This window comes from Nematolebias whitei, chromosome 12 (assembly GCF_014905685.2).
Source record: "Nematolebias whitei isolate Nwh7 chromosome 12, NemWhi1, whole genome shotgun sequence".
Lineage (NCBI taxonomy): Eukaryota > Metazoa > Chordata > Actinopteri > Cyprinodontiformes > Rivulidae > Nematolebias > Nematolebias whitei.
The window spans coordinates 49367179-49384739 of record NC_056509.1 but is presented as its reverse complement, the minus strand read 5'-3'; the positions used below and the strand labels follow the sequence as shown (position 1 = coordinate 49384739).

At 44.2% G+C, this 17561-nt stretch overlaps 1 protein-coding gene across 1 annotated transcript in view; it reads left to right on the top strand.

The window, feature by feature from the left end:
• LOC119417993 (DNA repair protein XRCC3-like) overlaps positions 1-17561 on the top strand; it is a 54853-nt gene that overhangs the window by 6991 nt on the left and 30301 nt on the right. The window contains exons 3-6 of the mRNA XM_037685239.1: positions 2023-2160; positions 2236-2448; positions 2945-3099; positions 15815-16027. Coding sequence (XP_037541167.1) covers positions 2023-2160; positions 2236-2448; positions 2945-3099; positions 15815-16027 — 719 coding nt within the window. The remainder of the gene's footprint in view (positions 1-2022; positions 2161-2235; positions 2449-2944; positions 3100-15814; positions 16028-17561) is intronic.

Below are 17561 nucleotides of genomic sequence, written 5' to 3'. Positions count from 1 at the left end.
GTCATTCATGTGTACACCCAAGTACTTGTAGCTGGAGACCACTTCCACCGCAGATCCTCTTATGTTCAGGGGGGTGTAGGTGTTTTTGTTCCTTCTGAAGTCCACAATCATCTCCTTTGTCTTCTTCACATTGATGTGAAGGTTATTCTCTCTGCACCAGCTCTCCAGGTGTTCCACCTCTTGCCTGTAGCTGGACTCATCATTGTTTGTGATGCATCCCACCACCGCTGTATCATCTGCAAACTTTACAATGTGACAGCCTGGATGGGTAGCTGCACAATCATATGTGAGCAGAGTAAACAGGAGGGGGCTCAACACACATCCCTGAGGAGAGCCAGTGCTGAGGGTTATGGTGGAGGAGGAGAGGTTGTGGATCCTCACTAACTGTGGTCTGTTTGTTAAAAAGTCTAGTACCCAGTTGCAGATGGAGGGGCTTAGTCCTAGTGTGGATAGTTTGTCCATCAGGGTTTGGGGGATCATGGTGTTGAAGGCGGATGTGAAGTCCACAAAGAGCATACGGACGTAAGAGTTTTTCTGCTCCAGGTGGTTGAGCGCAGTGTGGACCACAGAGGAGATGGCGTCCTCTGTTGATCGGTTCTCACGGTATGCATACTGATGAGGGTCCTCGTTGATGTTGATGGTTGTTTTGATGTGAGTCATGACCAGTTTTTCAAAGCATTTAGCGACTATCAGGGTGAGGGCCACTGGCCGATAGTCATTCAGACCAGTCACTGTAGAGCTTTTTGGGACTGGGATGATGGTGGCAGTCTTCAGGCAGGTGGGAACTGTCTCCAGGGTAAGTGAGGTGTTAAAGATGTCTGCCAGCACCTCGCAGAGCTGATCAGCACATTCCTTCAACACTTTTCCAGGGATGTTGTCTGGGCCAGTTGCTTTGTGCGGATTAATCCTCCTGAAGGTACTCCTTACTTCGGCTGAGGTCATGCTGAGATGCTCTTCATCCGGTGGTGAGGCGAGTCTGGTGCTGGGTGGTCTGTTCGGGTCTTCAAAGCGTGCATAGAACTTGTTGAGGGCATCAGACAGAGATGGGTCTTTGGGGCATTGTTCACTCCTTCCTTTATAATCTTTTATGCACTTATTGCCCCTCCACATGCTCCGAGGGTCTTGTGAGATGAATTGACCCTCGATCCTCTGTGCATATGTGGCCTTGGCCTTCTTAATACCAGCAACCAGCTCTTTTCTTGTCCTACTCAGCTCCACTGAGTTTCCAGACCTGAAGGCAGTGTTCCTGGCTTCCAGCAGGGTACGCACCTCTGCATTCAGCCAAGGTTTTCTGTTTGGGTAGCTTTTAACATTTCTGATAGTGGAGATGGTGTCAGTACATGTACTAATGTAACCCAGAACTGAGGATGTGTATTGGTCAAGATCAAGCAAACCTCCATTTTCAGCAGCTTCTCTGAAAACCTGCCAGTCTGTTCGGTCAAAACAATCTCTCAGTATGGGTCCACTGTCCTGGCTCCAACATTTAACTTTCTTTTGTACCGGTCTGGAGCGTCTCAGCGGGGGCATGTAAGCAGGAGCCAGGAAGATTGAGATGTGATCTGACAGTCCTAGATGTGGGCGGGATTTGGCTTTGTATGCATCTTTTACGTTCGTGTAAATACGGTCCAGCTTCTTGTCTCCATAAGGAGTATAAGGATGAAGGAGGTCGGAGAGGTATGACGGTGCAAGGCCATTAACACACTTAAATGTCAGCAGAAGAATCTTAAAATCAACTCTGACATGCACAGGAAGCCAGTGAAGGGAGGACAGAACTGGAGTAATGTGCTCAAACTTGTGAGTTCCTGTTAGTAGCCGAGCTGCAGCATTTTGGACAACCTGGAGACGTGAGAGAGAGACCTGACTGACCCCAGCATAAAGCGAGTTACAGTAGTCCAGCCGGGTTGTAATAAATGCATGGACTAATCTTAGAGCTACCTCTTAGTTACTGCTGTGTTCAGAATCATCACTGTGACTGAAGTGTGTAACTGTTTTTGCCATGTTAACCACCCTTTCTTTCTCTAGCTCCACTGAAGTCTTTGAGGGAGGTTCTGTGTGTTTCTGGTCTGGACCTGCAGAGACTCGCTGGTCTGTCCCAGTCTGAGGTCCAGGATGTGCTTGTTGCCGCAGCCTCTGTCTGCAGAAGACGTCGTCCAATCACAGGTCAGAATGGTTTGATGATGTCATTCTTTGATGTCATGCTTTGATGAATGACAAACTTTATTTTTGCGTGCTCAGCCCTGCAACTGCAGCAGGCTGACCCTCGTGGATTCGAGTCTGGCCTCAGGCTCAGTGTTGGCTGTCCAGTTCTGGACCAGCTGCTCAGGGGGGGTCTGCCTGCAGTGGGCGTAACCGAGCTGTCCGGACAGAGCGGGGGCGGAAAGACCCAACTGGGCCTGCAGCTGAGCCTGACAGTGCAGTATCCCCGAGAGCACGGAGGTCTGAGCTCAGGTCAGTGAACGCATAACCAGATAGCACTCCATTAGTAAACACATTATGGGAAATACACAGTAAGTGAACACAACACCAAATGATACAGCATTAATAAACACATAACCAATGGGCTGCACGACGGCTCAGTGGTTAGCACTGTTGCCTCACAGCAAGGAGGTCCTGGGTTCAATCCCCGCTTGGACCTGGGGTCTTTCTGTGTGGAGTTTGCATGTTCTTCTCGTGTTTGCGTGGGTTTTCTCCAGGTACTCCGGTTTCCTCCCACAGACCAAAAACATGCATGTTAGTCTGCCTTCAGGTCCAAGCCTCCCTTGTAAAAGAAATCTGTGATCTCAGTGGGATTTGCCTGGTTAAATAAAGGTTAATAAATAAATACACAGTCAGTGAACGCATCACCAGATAACACTGCATTAGTAAACGGATTACTGGGAAATATGCGGGCAAAGAAACGCCTGGTTCTTCCTACAGTTGGATGCTTGTGTGAACTTTGTTTCAGGAGCGCTGTATATCTGCACTGAGGACCCGTTTCCCATCAAGCGTCTACAGCAGCTGATCTCAGAACAGCCGGCGCTGCGCTCTGATGTCCCTCCATCTTTGATCAGCAGGATTCGGTTCAGTGACCAGGTCTATATCGAGCACACAGCTGATCTGGTGAGTGTTCATCCTGACCCAATGTCAGATCACAGGTTTGCAATAATCATAAATGCTTAATGTGATAATTCTCCTTGGATCATCACCTTATTGTGGTAGTGGAGTTTGTGTGCCTGAATAATCCTAGGAGCTATGCTGAATTGCCCCTCCTAAGCTCTCTCAAGTCAGATTGGTCACAGGTGATAGACCAGACAAAGAGCCATTCAGACTACTGGTATGGACAAAGAAGAACAAGAAACTCAATGCCCCTCGGCCAGATATGGGTTACTGGGTCTACCGTACTAGACTTGACCCAAGGTGCAGGTCGGTGCAAAGATGTAGCTGAGACAGTCCAACACGTTAAATCAGGATGTAAGATCCAGACAGGCAGCACATTCATGGAACACCATAATGTACTGGCTGGAATAATATACAGGAACATCAGGAATAATGTACAAGAATGTCACTGAGGCTAGGGAGCTGCTAACTTCAGTGCACCCAAAAGCTGAGACCATATCGCTGCTGAGTGACTGCCTGAATCGGGTCCACATCACTGGATCACCCTTACCCAGTCCTTCTCAAATAGTGGGGCGTGCCCCCTTGTGAGTGCCCGGGGCAATGCCAGTGGGGGTGCATATGACCCTGAGGAACATTTTGCAGCAGGGAGTAGTTTTTATTTTTATTTTTTTCACCATTCTCATTTTGTCAGGGTGCGTTTGGCAACTGTTTGCTCAGATCCGGCAACTCTCAGGTTGACTATTAATAAAGTTATGAACAGATATGACTGCCTGTCGTTTTGTGAGCCATGCTTGAAGCGTGTCGCTTCCCTCTGCTGCTGAGACAGTAAATAAATAACTCCGACACCTCCACTGCTGTTTTTATGACGCTCTGGACGCTTGTCACCCACAGCATGCAGCAACTAAGAGTAAACTCAAAGCGAGAGCGACACCTGCCCCTCTTTTCTATTTTTACCGAAATATCTTTGCTTTTGGACATTTGTTATGATGCGTAACCATAACTACAAGGTTGTTTTTTACAACCGGGAGCAGCCTATTAACATCTTCAAAGCTCAAATAATACCTCAACTACAGCCCCAAATCCCAAATGAGTTGAAAAAGAGTCGTGGATGCAGAGCAGGAGCAAAGAAGAGGGAGAAAGAGAGAAGAATGCAGTTCAAACCATCTCTTCCATCGATCATGATGGGCAATGTGAGATCACTGGGAAACAAGTTGGATGAACTTCAAGCCCTAACAAGGACCCATCCAGAGTATCGGGAATGCAGTGTTATGTGTTTCGCAGAGACATGGCTGCAGGATCATATCCCCGACTCCAGCATTTCCTTGCCAGGCTTTCTGACCATACGAGCATTTAAAGAGTGGCAAAAGGAAAGGAGGTGGGTTGGCAGTGCTTGTGAACAACAGATGGTGTAATCCTGGACATGTTACAGTGAAGCGTCGTCTCTGCAGTCCATATATTGAACTGTTAGCACTAAGTTGTCGTCCATATTATTTGACAAGAGAATTTACTAGTGTTGTTTTGCCAACTCTTTACATTCCACCCAATGCTTTTGCCCGTGTCAAGTCAAGTCATATTTATTTATAGAGCACAATTTAAAACAGATAGACTGTTATCAAAGTGCTTAACACTAAGGGTAACACTGAGAAATAAAAAGCAGTAAGAATATACCATAAAAAATTAAAACAACAGCATTAAAATGAAGACATGGAACAAGATATACTAAATCAACTCACACAGTATGAATGCGTATGTACCAATGCTTTTGCCCGTGTGATGTCATCAGCTCCGAGGTTGCTAAGCTACAGACACAACACCCTAGTGCATTTGTTGCAATATCTGGCGATTTTAATCATGTCTCTCTCTCTCTCTCTCTGCTACACTTCATACATTCCAACAGTTTGTCAGCTGCTCTACTAGAGAAAACAAAACGATGGACTTGTTTTATGCAAATGTCAAGGATTCATACGTTCAATGCTGGACCCGCTGCTATTTGGAACTATTTAGAACCAGAGCCGCTGCATGACCCACGTGACTTCCGCATTCCATTCTTGCAAGAAGTCTATGGGAGTGTCCGAACATGTCAAGTGAAGAAGCAAGCTACGCAGGGCAGAGAGAACTTCCGGGTCAGACCACTTGTCAAAAATGAAATCATGAAAATCAAAATTGAGCGCTCGTTATCCGTTTTTTCCATTTTCGTTTTGTGCACAAAATTGAAAATCGGATTACGATTCGTTATCCGATTTTTCGTTTTGGTTTAATCAACAAAAAATGAAAAAAACAAGTGTGTTTTTGTTTTTCATTTTTTTGTTTCAAACAAAAAAACGAACTGCCTGAATGTGATGGCTATTCTTGTTTCATCATAAGCTCCAAAAAGTTTGAGCCAGAATAGCCTTGTGGAGGAGGTTCTCGACGCACAACAAAACATATGAGCACTCGCGGAGAGATTTCTTGTTTCAAAAGTTTGGCATTTAATTTCCTTGTTGAATTTAACAAAAATATTCTCCGAGTTGACTTCTTACAAATCTCAAAATTTAAACAATTTGTGTGTGGTAAAGAAAACTGTTTCACGTCTCTCTCCTTCACTGCAAAAAAACAACAATCAGCCCGCAGCAGCTGAATTCCCTGTTTTAATCACTGCCCTGGCTGATCCCACTAGGGGGAGCCATAAACAACTAAATAAGAAGAAACACAATAGTTCTTCTGCAATCTGTAATATTTAACGTAGTTTTAAATCAATATTCATCATTTAGCAAATAATTAATTCATTCAACACTTAATGGGCTCCAACATCCCGGCCCCTAATTGTTAACCTTAGCAAGGTGACAATTACAAAAATAGTCAAAAGGAGCCTACCATCACACAAAACATTACAAAATGAGATTTAATTATATATCTATTTTCCCCCTTATTTTAATTTAAAAAAAATTGTCCATCAAAGTTATCCAAAGTTTATCAACGTTTCTAATATTTTAAAGCAGTCCATAGTAACATTTAGAAACTCTTTTCACTCATTCTGCTGCCTCCATTAAGAGACAGAGCTTATCTATTGGTCGTTGGATCACATTGTCTTTGGTTTTTACCAGAACGCTTCTAACAAATCCCTTGGCATCCGGAAAAGTCTTCATAACACGGCCCATTGTCCATGTGCTTCTCGGTGCCGAGTTATCCACAATAACAACCAGATCCCCAGGGCTGAAGTTCCTTTTTTTTCTGTTCCACTTGTTTCGTTCTTGCATGAGTGGGAGATACTCCTTTGTCCATCGTCTCCAGAAAAGATCTGCAAGATACTGTGCTTGTCTCCATCTTCTCCTCGAATATTGATCCTTCTTTTCAAAGACACCTGGTGGTATCATTGTTTTTGCCTTCAGTTGGAGTAAATGATTTGGAGTTAGTGGTTCTAAATCATTTGTGTCATTTGACATTGAAGTTATTGGTCTGTCATTTAGGATGGCTTCTACTTCACACAGTGCTGTTGATAAGGTTTCATCATCCAGTGTTTGCTCTTTCAGGATAGATGTGAGGTTCTTTTTGACAAGAAGTATTAGTCTTTCCCAGACTCCACCGTGGTGAGCTCCAAACGGAGGGTTAAAAGTCCATTTTATTCCCTCTGTTAAAAGGGTGCTTTGAATTTTCTGATGATTCAGTTCTTTTAGAGCTTCTTTTAATTCCTTTTGTGCTCCCACAAAGTTTGTCCCACAGTCTGTTCTGATGCTCATCACTGATCCTCTTCTGCAGATGAATCTGCGTATAGCATTTATGCATGAGTCTGTAGTTAGGAAATTTGCCATCTCCAGGTGAATAGCTCGACTCACCAGACAGGTAAATATGACCCCCCATCGTTTCACTTGAGCTCGTCCCCTCTTTACTTCAATGGGACCGAAGTAGTCAATGCCAGCGGGGCTAAAAGGAGGTAGATCGGGAGACAAACGGTCCTCAGGAAGATCTGACATTTTCTGTTCACCAGGTTTTGCCTGCATGCGTCTACAAAATACACAGCTTTTGATGATTTTCCTGGCTAGGGAATTTGCATGGGGGAGCCAGTATTTTTGACGTAGCCTGGAAAGCATGTGGCTTCTTCCTGAATGTCCAACCAGATTATGAATGTGTTGCAGGATGAGGTTAGATATATGAGAACCTTTAGGTAGAAGGATCGGGTTTTTCTGGTGGGTTGGCATTGCGCTTTTGTTTATTCTGCCACCAACTCTCAAGATGCCATTATCGAGAATTGGATCCAGTTTGAGGATGCTACTTCTTGAACTGAGAGATTTTCCTTGTTCAAGGTAAGTAAATTCACAGTGAAAGTAGCGTTTTTGTTCAAAACAAATGATAGCCTTCTCTGCTTCCTGCATATCCTCCACTGACAGGTTCTGAGTTCCCTGTTTATCTTTCCTCACTTCTGAAGACAGGTGGGTTCTACCTTTTCTTTGTTGACTTAGTAGCAGGAGGTTTTTTTTTTCACTTTTAGTATCCAGGCTACAGACTTCTGAAGTCGGTTCCATGATGAGTGATACTTGATTAGCCTCCACATTGGATGCTGATTTTCCATTATTACACTGTTAACTATGATCTCTTTTCTCACTTCAGGGTCGTTTGCTGGTATTTCCTCCATATTTTCTGTGTTTTTCGGCTATCTTCCTTTTTCTCTGCTGAGATATTCAGGACCTGCCAGCCATCTTGATCTTAGAAAAGGCTCCACATACAGCCCTCGTTATGCGTCGTCGGCTGGGTTGTCCTTTGAGCTTATATATCTCCACTGGTTGGTCTGGGAGAGGTCATGGATTACTGCAACTCTGTTGGATACAAATGTGTGAAATCTTTTAGTTTGATTGTGAATATATTTCAACACAGAGGTACTATCTGTCCAGAAAGTTGAATCTGCAAGTGGTAAATGCAGTTCTTTCTTTAGCATCCAATCCACTTTTACAGCCAATGTTGCTGCTGTAAGTTCCAGTCTGGGTATGGTCATCTGCTTTAGAGGTGCAACTCTGGCTTTTCCAAATATGAAACAGATATGAATTTGACCTCGACAATTTGATAATCTGAGGTAGCTTACTGTACCATAACCTGACTCACTTGCATCACAGAAGTGATGTAGTTCAGCAGTATCCACTGGATCAAAGTTTTCAGGCTTTATGCATCTTATAACTTGGAAATCATTTAGCAGATTTAACTCCTTGATCCATCTTTGCCAAGGCCTTGCAAGTTCCTCTGGAATGACATGATCCCATCCATACTTATGTTTGCAGAGTTCCTGGAGTAACTGTTTCGCTTTCAGGATGAAAGGAGACAGAAAACCTAATGAGTCATACACTGAACTCACTATGGAGAGTATACCTCTTCTGGTAGCTGGCCGACTCCTGATGATTACTTTAAAGCTGAAGGTATCACTGATAGTATCCCAGTGGAGTCCAAGTGCAGACTCAACTGTTATTTGTTCTTTCAGCTTTTCTTTATCCAGCTCCAGTTCTTTAAATGCTCCTGCTCTGTGATGTTCAGGAACGCTTGCCAGAACTTCATGACTGTTGCTGACCCATTTTGTTAATGTGAAACCTCCCTGACTGCAGATTTCGCTGAGATCTATGACAAGCTTTATTGCTTGATCCACTGTTGCCACTGATCGTAGGCAATCATCCACATAAAAGTTAGTTTTAATGGTTTTAATAACCTCATCGGAGTAACGTTTCTGGGTGTCAGCAGCAGTTTGACGCAGAGCAAAATTAGCAATGCTTGGGGATGATACAGCGCCAAAAAGGTGAACTTTCAGAGTCAGAGTCAGAGTTTCTTTATTGTCATTCGCACCTCATGTGGTACATGTGGTGGAGAGAAATTATGTACACAGGGTCCCAGTTAATAATAATAATAATAATGTCATCACAATGTCAGCACTGTATGTTTCCATACAATGGCGAAATTAGTCTCTGCATTTAACCCATCCACCACCAGGTGGTGCAGTGGGCAGCTATTGAAAGCGCCCGGGAGGCTTTTAGGGATGAGGTGTGCTGCCCAAAGACACCACGTGATGTGCAGTGACTGGGGATCGAACCTGGGACTTTTGGGTCCCAAGCCGGCTGCCCTGCCTCTACACCATCTCGGCCCCCAACAATAAAATGTATAAGAAAAACAGTAATAACATCTAAGATATGAACTAAGAAAAACATCAACTAAATATACACTAAGCACTCATAACATAAAACATTGAACATCAGCACAAACATGAACATGAGTCTGTGAGCAGATGTGCACGCATGAACACATCAACATTGAAACAGATCAGCAGCAACATGATATGGTTTTTCACAGTGATTATTCTAGTTAGAGATTCATGAGTCTAACAGCCTCAGGGTAGAAGCTGTTCCTCAGTCTAGTGGTTCTACACTTAATGCTCCTTAACCTCCTTCCTGAGGGGAGTGGGGCAAAAAGTGTGTGTGCTGGGTGAGTGTGGTCCTTCATGATGCAGGTGGCCCTCTTCCTGCATCGGGAGGTGTAGATGTCTGTGATGGTGGGGAGGCTGATTCCGACAGATTTCTTTGCAGCCTTCACCACTCTCTGCAAAGCTTTTCTTTCTGCAGCTGTGCAGCCTCCATGCCACACATTGATGCTCGAGCACAGGATGCTCTCCACTGCACACCTGTAGAAGGAGGTGAGGACTGAGCTTCCCAGACCAGCTCGCCTCAGCCGTCTGAGGAAGTAGAGTCTCTGATGAGCTTTCTTGATCAGGCTGGTGGTGTTGTTGCTCCAGCTGAGGTTGTCATTCATGTGTACACCCAAGTACTTGTAGCTGGAGACCACTTCCATTTCATCCTATAGATCTCAGTTGGTTTGCTAATATTGCCCTCTGGCCACCACAGGAACCTCAGAAAGTTTCTGTCCTCTTCATCGACAAACACTTGATAAAACATTGCCTCAATGTCTGCCATAACTGCGACTGGTTCTTGGCGGAACCTTAACAGTACCCCAATAAGGGTATTTGTTAAATCAGGACCTTGGAGGAGCTCCTTGTTCAAAGATGTTCCTTGAAATGAGGATGTACAGTCAAACACCACGCTCAGTTTGTGCTTTCGCTTATGGTAAACGCCATGATGTGGAATGTACCAGACCTGCCCATCCTTTCTGCAAAGCTCCTCAAATGGAACCTTTTCTGCATAACCTTTTTTGAAAATATCCTCCATGAAGGATGTGTATTCTTCTGCATACAGCTTATCCTTCTTAAATTTTTTCATAAGGTGCTGTGTGCGTTCCTTAACCATTTTGTAGTTATCAGGCATGACTCTGTCTTTGTTCCGGAAAGGAAGTGGTAGATGATTGTGTCCATCTTTAATATATGATGAGCCAGAAGCAATCTCCATAAAACGTTTATCCTCAACTGACATCTCATTTTTCTCCTCATACTTGTTCTCAGAGAAATCCTGATCATATTGTCTGATGAGTAAATCCTGCAATTCAGTGACAGAGATTCTGTTACTCGACACTGCAATGGGCCCAGCATATTCCACTGCACTATCCACACTGAGTGGTCCAGTTACCACCCATCCTAGTACCGTTTCTACTGCGTACGGTCCGTTATCATGGCTATTTATTATTTTCCACGGCTCTAAGGCTCGAGGAACATCAGTTCCAATGAGGAGTTCAATGCCTTCCTCAATTTCCTTTAAATTAACGCCCCTGAGATGAGGCCACATGTTCAAATGTGTGATGATGTTTTCTTTTGAGACAGGTATTTTATCCTGTGTATAAACTTTTGGCAGGTCTAAATATGTGCAACCCTCCAAGTCTCCCACCTCCAGTCCTCTAACCTCATAGGTTACTGTTATCATTTCCTGACCCATTGTTCGTAAAAGTATCTCTGTTTTGCGTCCTTTCACATTTAGCCGGTTCATCAAACTTTCAGTGCAAAATGTTGCTGTGCTGCCTGGATCAAGAAAAGCATAGGTCTGAATATATTTGCCCCCTTTTGCCACCTTGATTCGAACAGGAACAATCCCAAGTAGACATTGTCTCCCGGCCCCAGTTGCATCACCTGCTGAAACAAGAGCACTACTTATGGGAGCTCCTTCAGTCTCCGTTTGATTTTCCTGCTTTGAAACCTTTGCACTTTCAATATGGAGTACTGTTGGATGTCTCAGTCGACACACTTGACACATTAGTCTCCTCTTACAATTTTTGCTTAGATGACATTGTAGCAGGCAGCCAAAGCAATATCCATGGCTTCTCAAAAATTCAACTTTACCGTCATGTGACTCTGTTTTAAATTGCAGACAGTCAATTAAACTGTGTTTTCCCTGGCAGAATCCACAGTAAGGATTGTTTGCCTAGATGTAATGAATGCATGTATTACTGTCTCCAGGTTCTTTTTGGACAATATGGGCTTCAGTTTAGACAGCCGCCTCAGTTGGAAGAAGCATGATTTAACAAGCATGTTTACATGATTGTTAAGTTTCAGGGAAGGGTCCATTATCACGCCCAGATTAGTGACTCTTTGTTTTTCTGACAGGGTTAGAGCAGAAAGGTCGATGCAGTGGTTTGTGATCGTGTCGGTGGGAGGGAACAACATGACTTCAGACTTCTTTTCATTGAAACTTAAGAAATTTAAAGCCATCCAGTCCCTCATGTCAGCCAGGCAGTTGAGCAGCGGTTGAATAGAGCATGTACCATTGTGTCTTAGGGGGAAGTAAATTTGACAGTCATCGGCATAGAAGTGGAAGGGCATGTTGTGTTTCCGGAAAATAGCACCAAGCGGCAGCAGGTATAAAGAGAATAGGAGGGGACCCAGTATGGACCTCTGCGGAACCCCCCATTTAGGCTCTGCCTCTGCGGAACTAAAATCCTTGATGGAGGCACAAAGGGATCTGTCAGTGAGGTAAGATCTGAACCAATTGAGTTGCTGATCCTGTGACGCCCTCCCACTGCTCCAACCTAGCAATGAGGATCTCATGGTCGCTGGTGTCAAAGGCGGCTGTGAGGTCCAACAGGACAAGCAACACAGAATCACCAGTATCTGTGAATCTGAAGATGTCATTAAAGACCTTCAGCAGGGCCGTTTCAGTGCTGTGGAGAGGTTTAAAGCCAGATTGGAATAGCGCTAAGATGGCGTGATCCTCCAGGAAGCACTTCAACTGGGACTCGACTATTTTCTCCAGTACTTTAGAAACAAATGGGAGTTTGGAGACAGGCCGGAAGTTGGAAACGAGTGAGGGGTCAAGGTTTGTTTTTTTCAGGAGAGGCTGTACGGCAGCATGTTTAAAGGATTTTGGCACCACGCCAGTGGATAAACTACTGTTTACTATGGCAAGAATGGACGGACCTAGAGTTGGAAACACCTCCTTTAGTAGTCGAGGGGGGACCACATCAAAGGGGGAACCAGAAAGTTTCAAGCTGCACATGACCTGCTCTAGAGAAGATAGAGTGATGGGTTCAAAATGGTCAAAAGGAGCTACAGATTGAGGTGGGATGGATGGGTTATGAGTTGGAGGGGAAATGAGAGCCCTGGTGGTCGCAATTTTTTCCACAAAGAAATGTAGGAAGTTGTCGCACAGCTCAGTCGAGGCTTCCAGAGGTGATGGTTCAGTGAGGTGGAGAACAGAGTTTAGGGTGGAGAAGAGGACACGTGGGTTGTGAGAGTTTGAGGTAATTATATCAGAGAATAATTTTGATTTAGCAGCTTTCACTGCTTTCTGATAACGGCACCAACTCTCTTTAAGTATCTGGAAAGAGACCTGCAGCCTGTCTTTCCTCCACTTTCGCTCTGCCCTCCTACATTGCTGCCTAACGGCCTTGGTGACGTCACTCAGCCAAGGTTCTGCTCTGAGTTTTGGTTTTAACAGGCGCAACATGATCCAGAGTCTTTAAGCAGACAGAGTTGAACTGGGATGTCAGCTCCTCAGTGGTGGTGAGAAACACTGGGGGCTGAATTATCATTTCAGAGTTATAAACATCTGTGAAACATGTGGCAGTGAAGTGGTTAATGGTCCGGCTGCGACGTGCAGAAATGCATGGCTTATGAGTTAGATGGGGGAGGGTGAACTCAAACCAGACTGGCATGTGGTCTGAAAAAACATTATCACCAATTTCAAGATTATCAACAGTCACATCATGAGTTACAACAAGGTCCAGTGTATGTCCGTGCTCTTGGGTGGGACCGTTTACATGCTGAGTTAAATTAAATGAGTCCAATAAATCTAAAAAGTCCTTAACCAAGGGCTTTTCAGGACAGCACACGTGCAAATTAAAGTCCCCAAAAATGAAAACATGATTATATTTTGGTGTGATTTCAGCCAAGAAGTCAGAAAACTCATTTATGAAATCCTTTCATCGAGATAGGTGGTAGACGAGTGCAAATAACGTCGAAGGCAAGTGGCCGAGTTCAACGATGCTCAGCTCAAAGCTGGCGTGGGAAACTGGGATGGGCAGTTGTTTACAGTCAAAAGTTGATTTGAATATTGTTAATAATCCACCACCGCGCCGGCCTAATGAACGCGGGGCATTAAAATACAGACAGTTCGTTGGCAATAATTCCGTCAAGGCGCTGGACTTACCCGGAGACATCCAAGTCTCTGTGATGCAGAGAAAGTCCAACTTGAGCTCTTGAAAGTAATCCCTGAGGATAAAAGTTTTGTTGGTAACAGATCTTGCGTTGACCAAACACATCCGGATACTGTTCAAAGAGGACCCAGCAGCGGTGAAGTTCGTGCGCGCCAATGGCCGCAGATTTTCAATAACAGTCCCTCCGGGTCGGTCAGAGCTGCGCACTGGCTGACGACTCCCGTTGTTTACCTGTTCTGGGCACGCGGGAAGCTGGCGATGGAAACCATGACCATCAGCTGAAGAGGAAGATGCAGTGCGCAGGGCTTTAAGCTTTACCAAGGGCTTTAAACCCAGCACGTTTTCCCCGGCGTCTGAAGCGATGTTTCCGGGCAGATAGGTGAGGAGCCCAGCTGAGGTAAGCTAGCACGTCCGCCAGCAGGGGGGGTCCAGAGGTACGCTCATATTGGTCCAAATAAGCGACATCGATGACAGAAAAATGAAGATCCAGAAGCTGTTGCCGGTCATACATCAGCAGTGAGTCTATATCACAGATAAAAACGAACAAAACAAAAATAATCCGAACACCATCAGCAGAGGTGGATTTCAAGCCATGTACACGGGTGCCATCTTACCGCAAGTACATTTTTACAATGTTTGTTTACAATGTTGTACAATTTTGTTCATGATCATGCCATAGAACGGAGAGGCCAGCGCTGTTAACTGTAACCTTTTCCTGCCTTGATTTAATATAACTGATAAAACTTAATTCATGTCTCCTTGAATTATTGTTGGTGTGAGTTGCCGCTTCTGAGAGAGGTTCGAGCCGGGGTAGCGACGTGGACTGGAGGCGGGTTTTCGGGTCCGGTGGCCCACGGCCAGCTCTCTTTGTAACAAGCTGACTTTCATTCCTCTTCTTTCAAGTGCATACCTCCACCTCTCCAAGTTCTCTTCCATCTGTTTTCTGTTCTCACCACAGATCCCAATGTCATCTGCAAATGTCATAGTCCACGGGGATTTCTGTCTGATCTCATCTGTTAGTCTGTCCATCATCAGAGCAAACAAGAAGGGGCTCAGAGCAGATCCTTGATGCACTCCTACCTCCACCTTGCATCTATCTGTCACTCCTACAGCACATCTGACCACTGTCCCGTTGTCCTCATACATGCCCTGCTGTCCTCATACATGTCATGTACCAGTCTAATTTACTTTTCTGCCACTCCTGATTTCCTCACACAATACCATACCTCCTCCCTCAGCACCCTGTCAGATGCTTTTTCTAAATCCACTAAGACACAGTGGAGTTTTTTATGGCCATCTCAGTACTTCTCCATCAGCATCCTCAAAGCAAAGATGGCATCTGTGGTGCTCTTTCTTGGCATGAAACCATACTGCTGCTCACTGATAATCACCTCTCGTCTAAGTCTAGCTTCCACAACTTCCCACTTCCTGGTCCACAGTTTCTATGACCTCTACTCTAATTTCTCTTTCATTCTCTTCATTCATTAGCTTCTCAAAGTACTCCTTCCATCTTCCTGTCACACTCTCCTCATTTGTTAGAACATTACCATTCCTATCTTTAATAATCCTAACCTGCTACACATCCTTTCCAATCTGATCCCTCTGTCTCTCCAATCGGTACAAGTCCTTCACACCCTCTTTAGTGTCCAGCATCCCATACAACTCATCATACGCCTTCTGCTTTGTCTTAGCTACCTCCCTCTTTGCTCTATGTCCCATCTCCTTATATTCCTGTCTCCTCTTTTCAGTCCTCTCACCGTCATATTTCTTCTTGGCTAACCTCTTTCTTTGAACAGCTTCCTGCACTTCACTATTCCACCACCAGGTTTCCTTATCATCCATTCTCTGTCCAGACATCACACCAAGTACCTTCCTATCTGTCTCTCTAATTACTGCTGTCTCAGTGCTATGACAAGGTTTAAAACCAGACTGGAACTCTTCACTAATTTCACGAGAGTCTAGAAAAATCTGAAGTCTTTTCTAACACTCTGGACCAAAATGATCATCTAGATCTTGGCCTGTAGTTAAATAGAACATTAGGATCTAGGTTTTTCGTTTTGATAATCAGCTGTACTTCAGCATATTTGAAGCACAGCTGGATATGTTGTTCTACATTTAAAGACTCATTTCTCTTCCCAGCTGACTGAATGCAGACTCACATGTGTGTTCCCATGTCCAGGAGTCCCTGCAGGTTTGTTTGTCCTGCCGTGCCCCCATCCTGCTGGCTCAGGGTCTGGTCCGGATCATCGTGATTGACTCGGTGGCAGCTCTGTTCAGGTGTGAGTTTCAGGCAGATAATTGGCTAGAGAGGAACAAACAGCTGCTCACCTTCTCTTCCAACCTTCATCGCCTGAGCATCGAATTCAACACACCTGTCCTCTGCATCAACCAGGTAACACGTACACTAAATAAAGACTGTGGGATGGCTGTGGCTGAGTGGTTAGAGCAGTCGTCCTCCAATGCGAGAGTTGAGAGTTCGAATCCACCAGCAGTCGCATGCTGAAGTGTCCCTGGGCAAGATGCTGAACCCCTCACTGCCTCTGATGTGTGTCCCATCAGTGTATGAATGTGATAAAGCTCTGATTAGTCTCATTAGAATGATTTGTTCAATTAACTTTATAGAGATCTAGTATAGAGCTGTATGAATGGGTAAATGAGGCACAGATTGTTGTAAAGAGCTTTGAGTATCTTGAAATAAGATAGAAAGGCGCTATATAAGTACAGTCCATTTACCATTTACATAGGTGAAACGATCAGCTCTGGTCTGCTGCTCACCGCCAAGTGCGAGGCGCACAAACCTCCGAGTTCAGAGGGAAACAAGTGTTCAATGACTGGAGACTTTTAGCCATTCACGTACAAAACATCACCATAATCAAGCAAACATAAGAATAAGAAACTCATGTTTTTGAGCTTTGAGGGAGAAACAGGATCCATTGTGGTAACAGAACCGAAGTCCTGTTGAAAGCCCTCAGTAATCTGATCTAATTTGCAACATGTGTCTTAAAGCTCCCTGTCACATGTAAAATCCAGGGATTTATAGTTGGCAGCAAACTCCATTTGTTTACCCTGGACGCTAGTAATCATTGGAGCAGTTATGGTAACATAATCTAACTCTGTCTGTCACCATGGTAACTGGATCTAACTCTGTCTGTCTCCATGGTAATTGGATCAAAATGTCTGTCACCATGGTAACTGGATCTAACTCTGTCACCATGGTAACTGGATCTGTCTGTCACCATGGTAACTGGATCTAACTATGTCCCAGTGTTGCCAGATTGGGCGTTTTTCATTCTGATTTTGCGGGTAAACACCAATATATCTTTACAGGGGGTATTGTGTGTGTGTGTGTGTGTGTGTATATATGTATATATATGTATATAAATATATATATAAATATATATATATATATATATATATTATATGTATATATATATGTATGTATATTTGTATGTATGTATATATATATATATATATATATATGTATGTACTGTATATATATATATGTACAAGTCCTTCTCAAAAAATTAGCATATTGTGATAAAGGTCATTATTTTCCATAATGTAATGATAAAAATGAAACTTTCATATGTTTCAGATTCATTGCACATGATTCCACACAAACGGCTTACTCGCGCACAGATAATGTATCTCCCGAGTGAGAACACACATCTGAAGGTTTGGAGCTAGATAAACTGAGGGGTTATCGTCGTGGTACGCAACCATCCTTGGTGTGTCAATTTGAACATGGTTTTCACCGTGCCAATTGCCAACATTAACAACGTCCCTGAGTCTGTATATGCCATTTGAGGGAATTATCGGTAGGTTGATAATGAACGCCATTTCAAACGTTTTGTGATTGACGTAGATTGGGATTGCGCTACCGAGAGTGTAAGCCAGGTGAGCCTGTATTTGCGTGACTCTTTCGC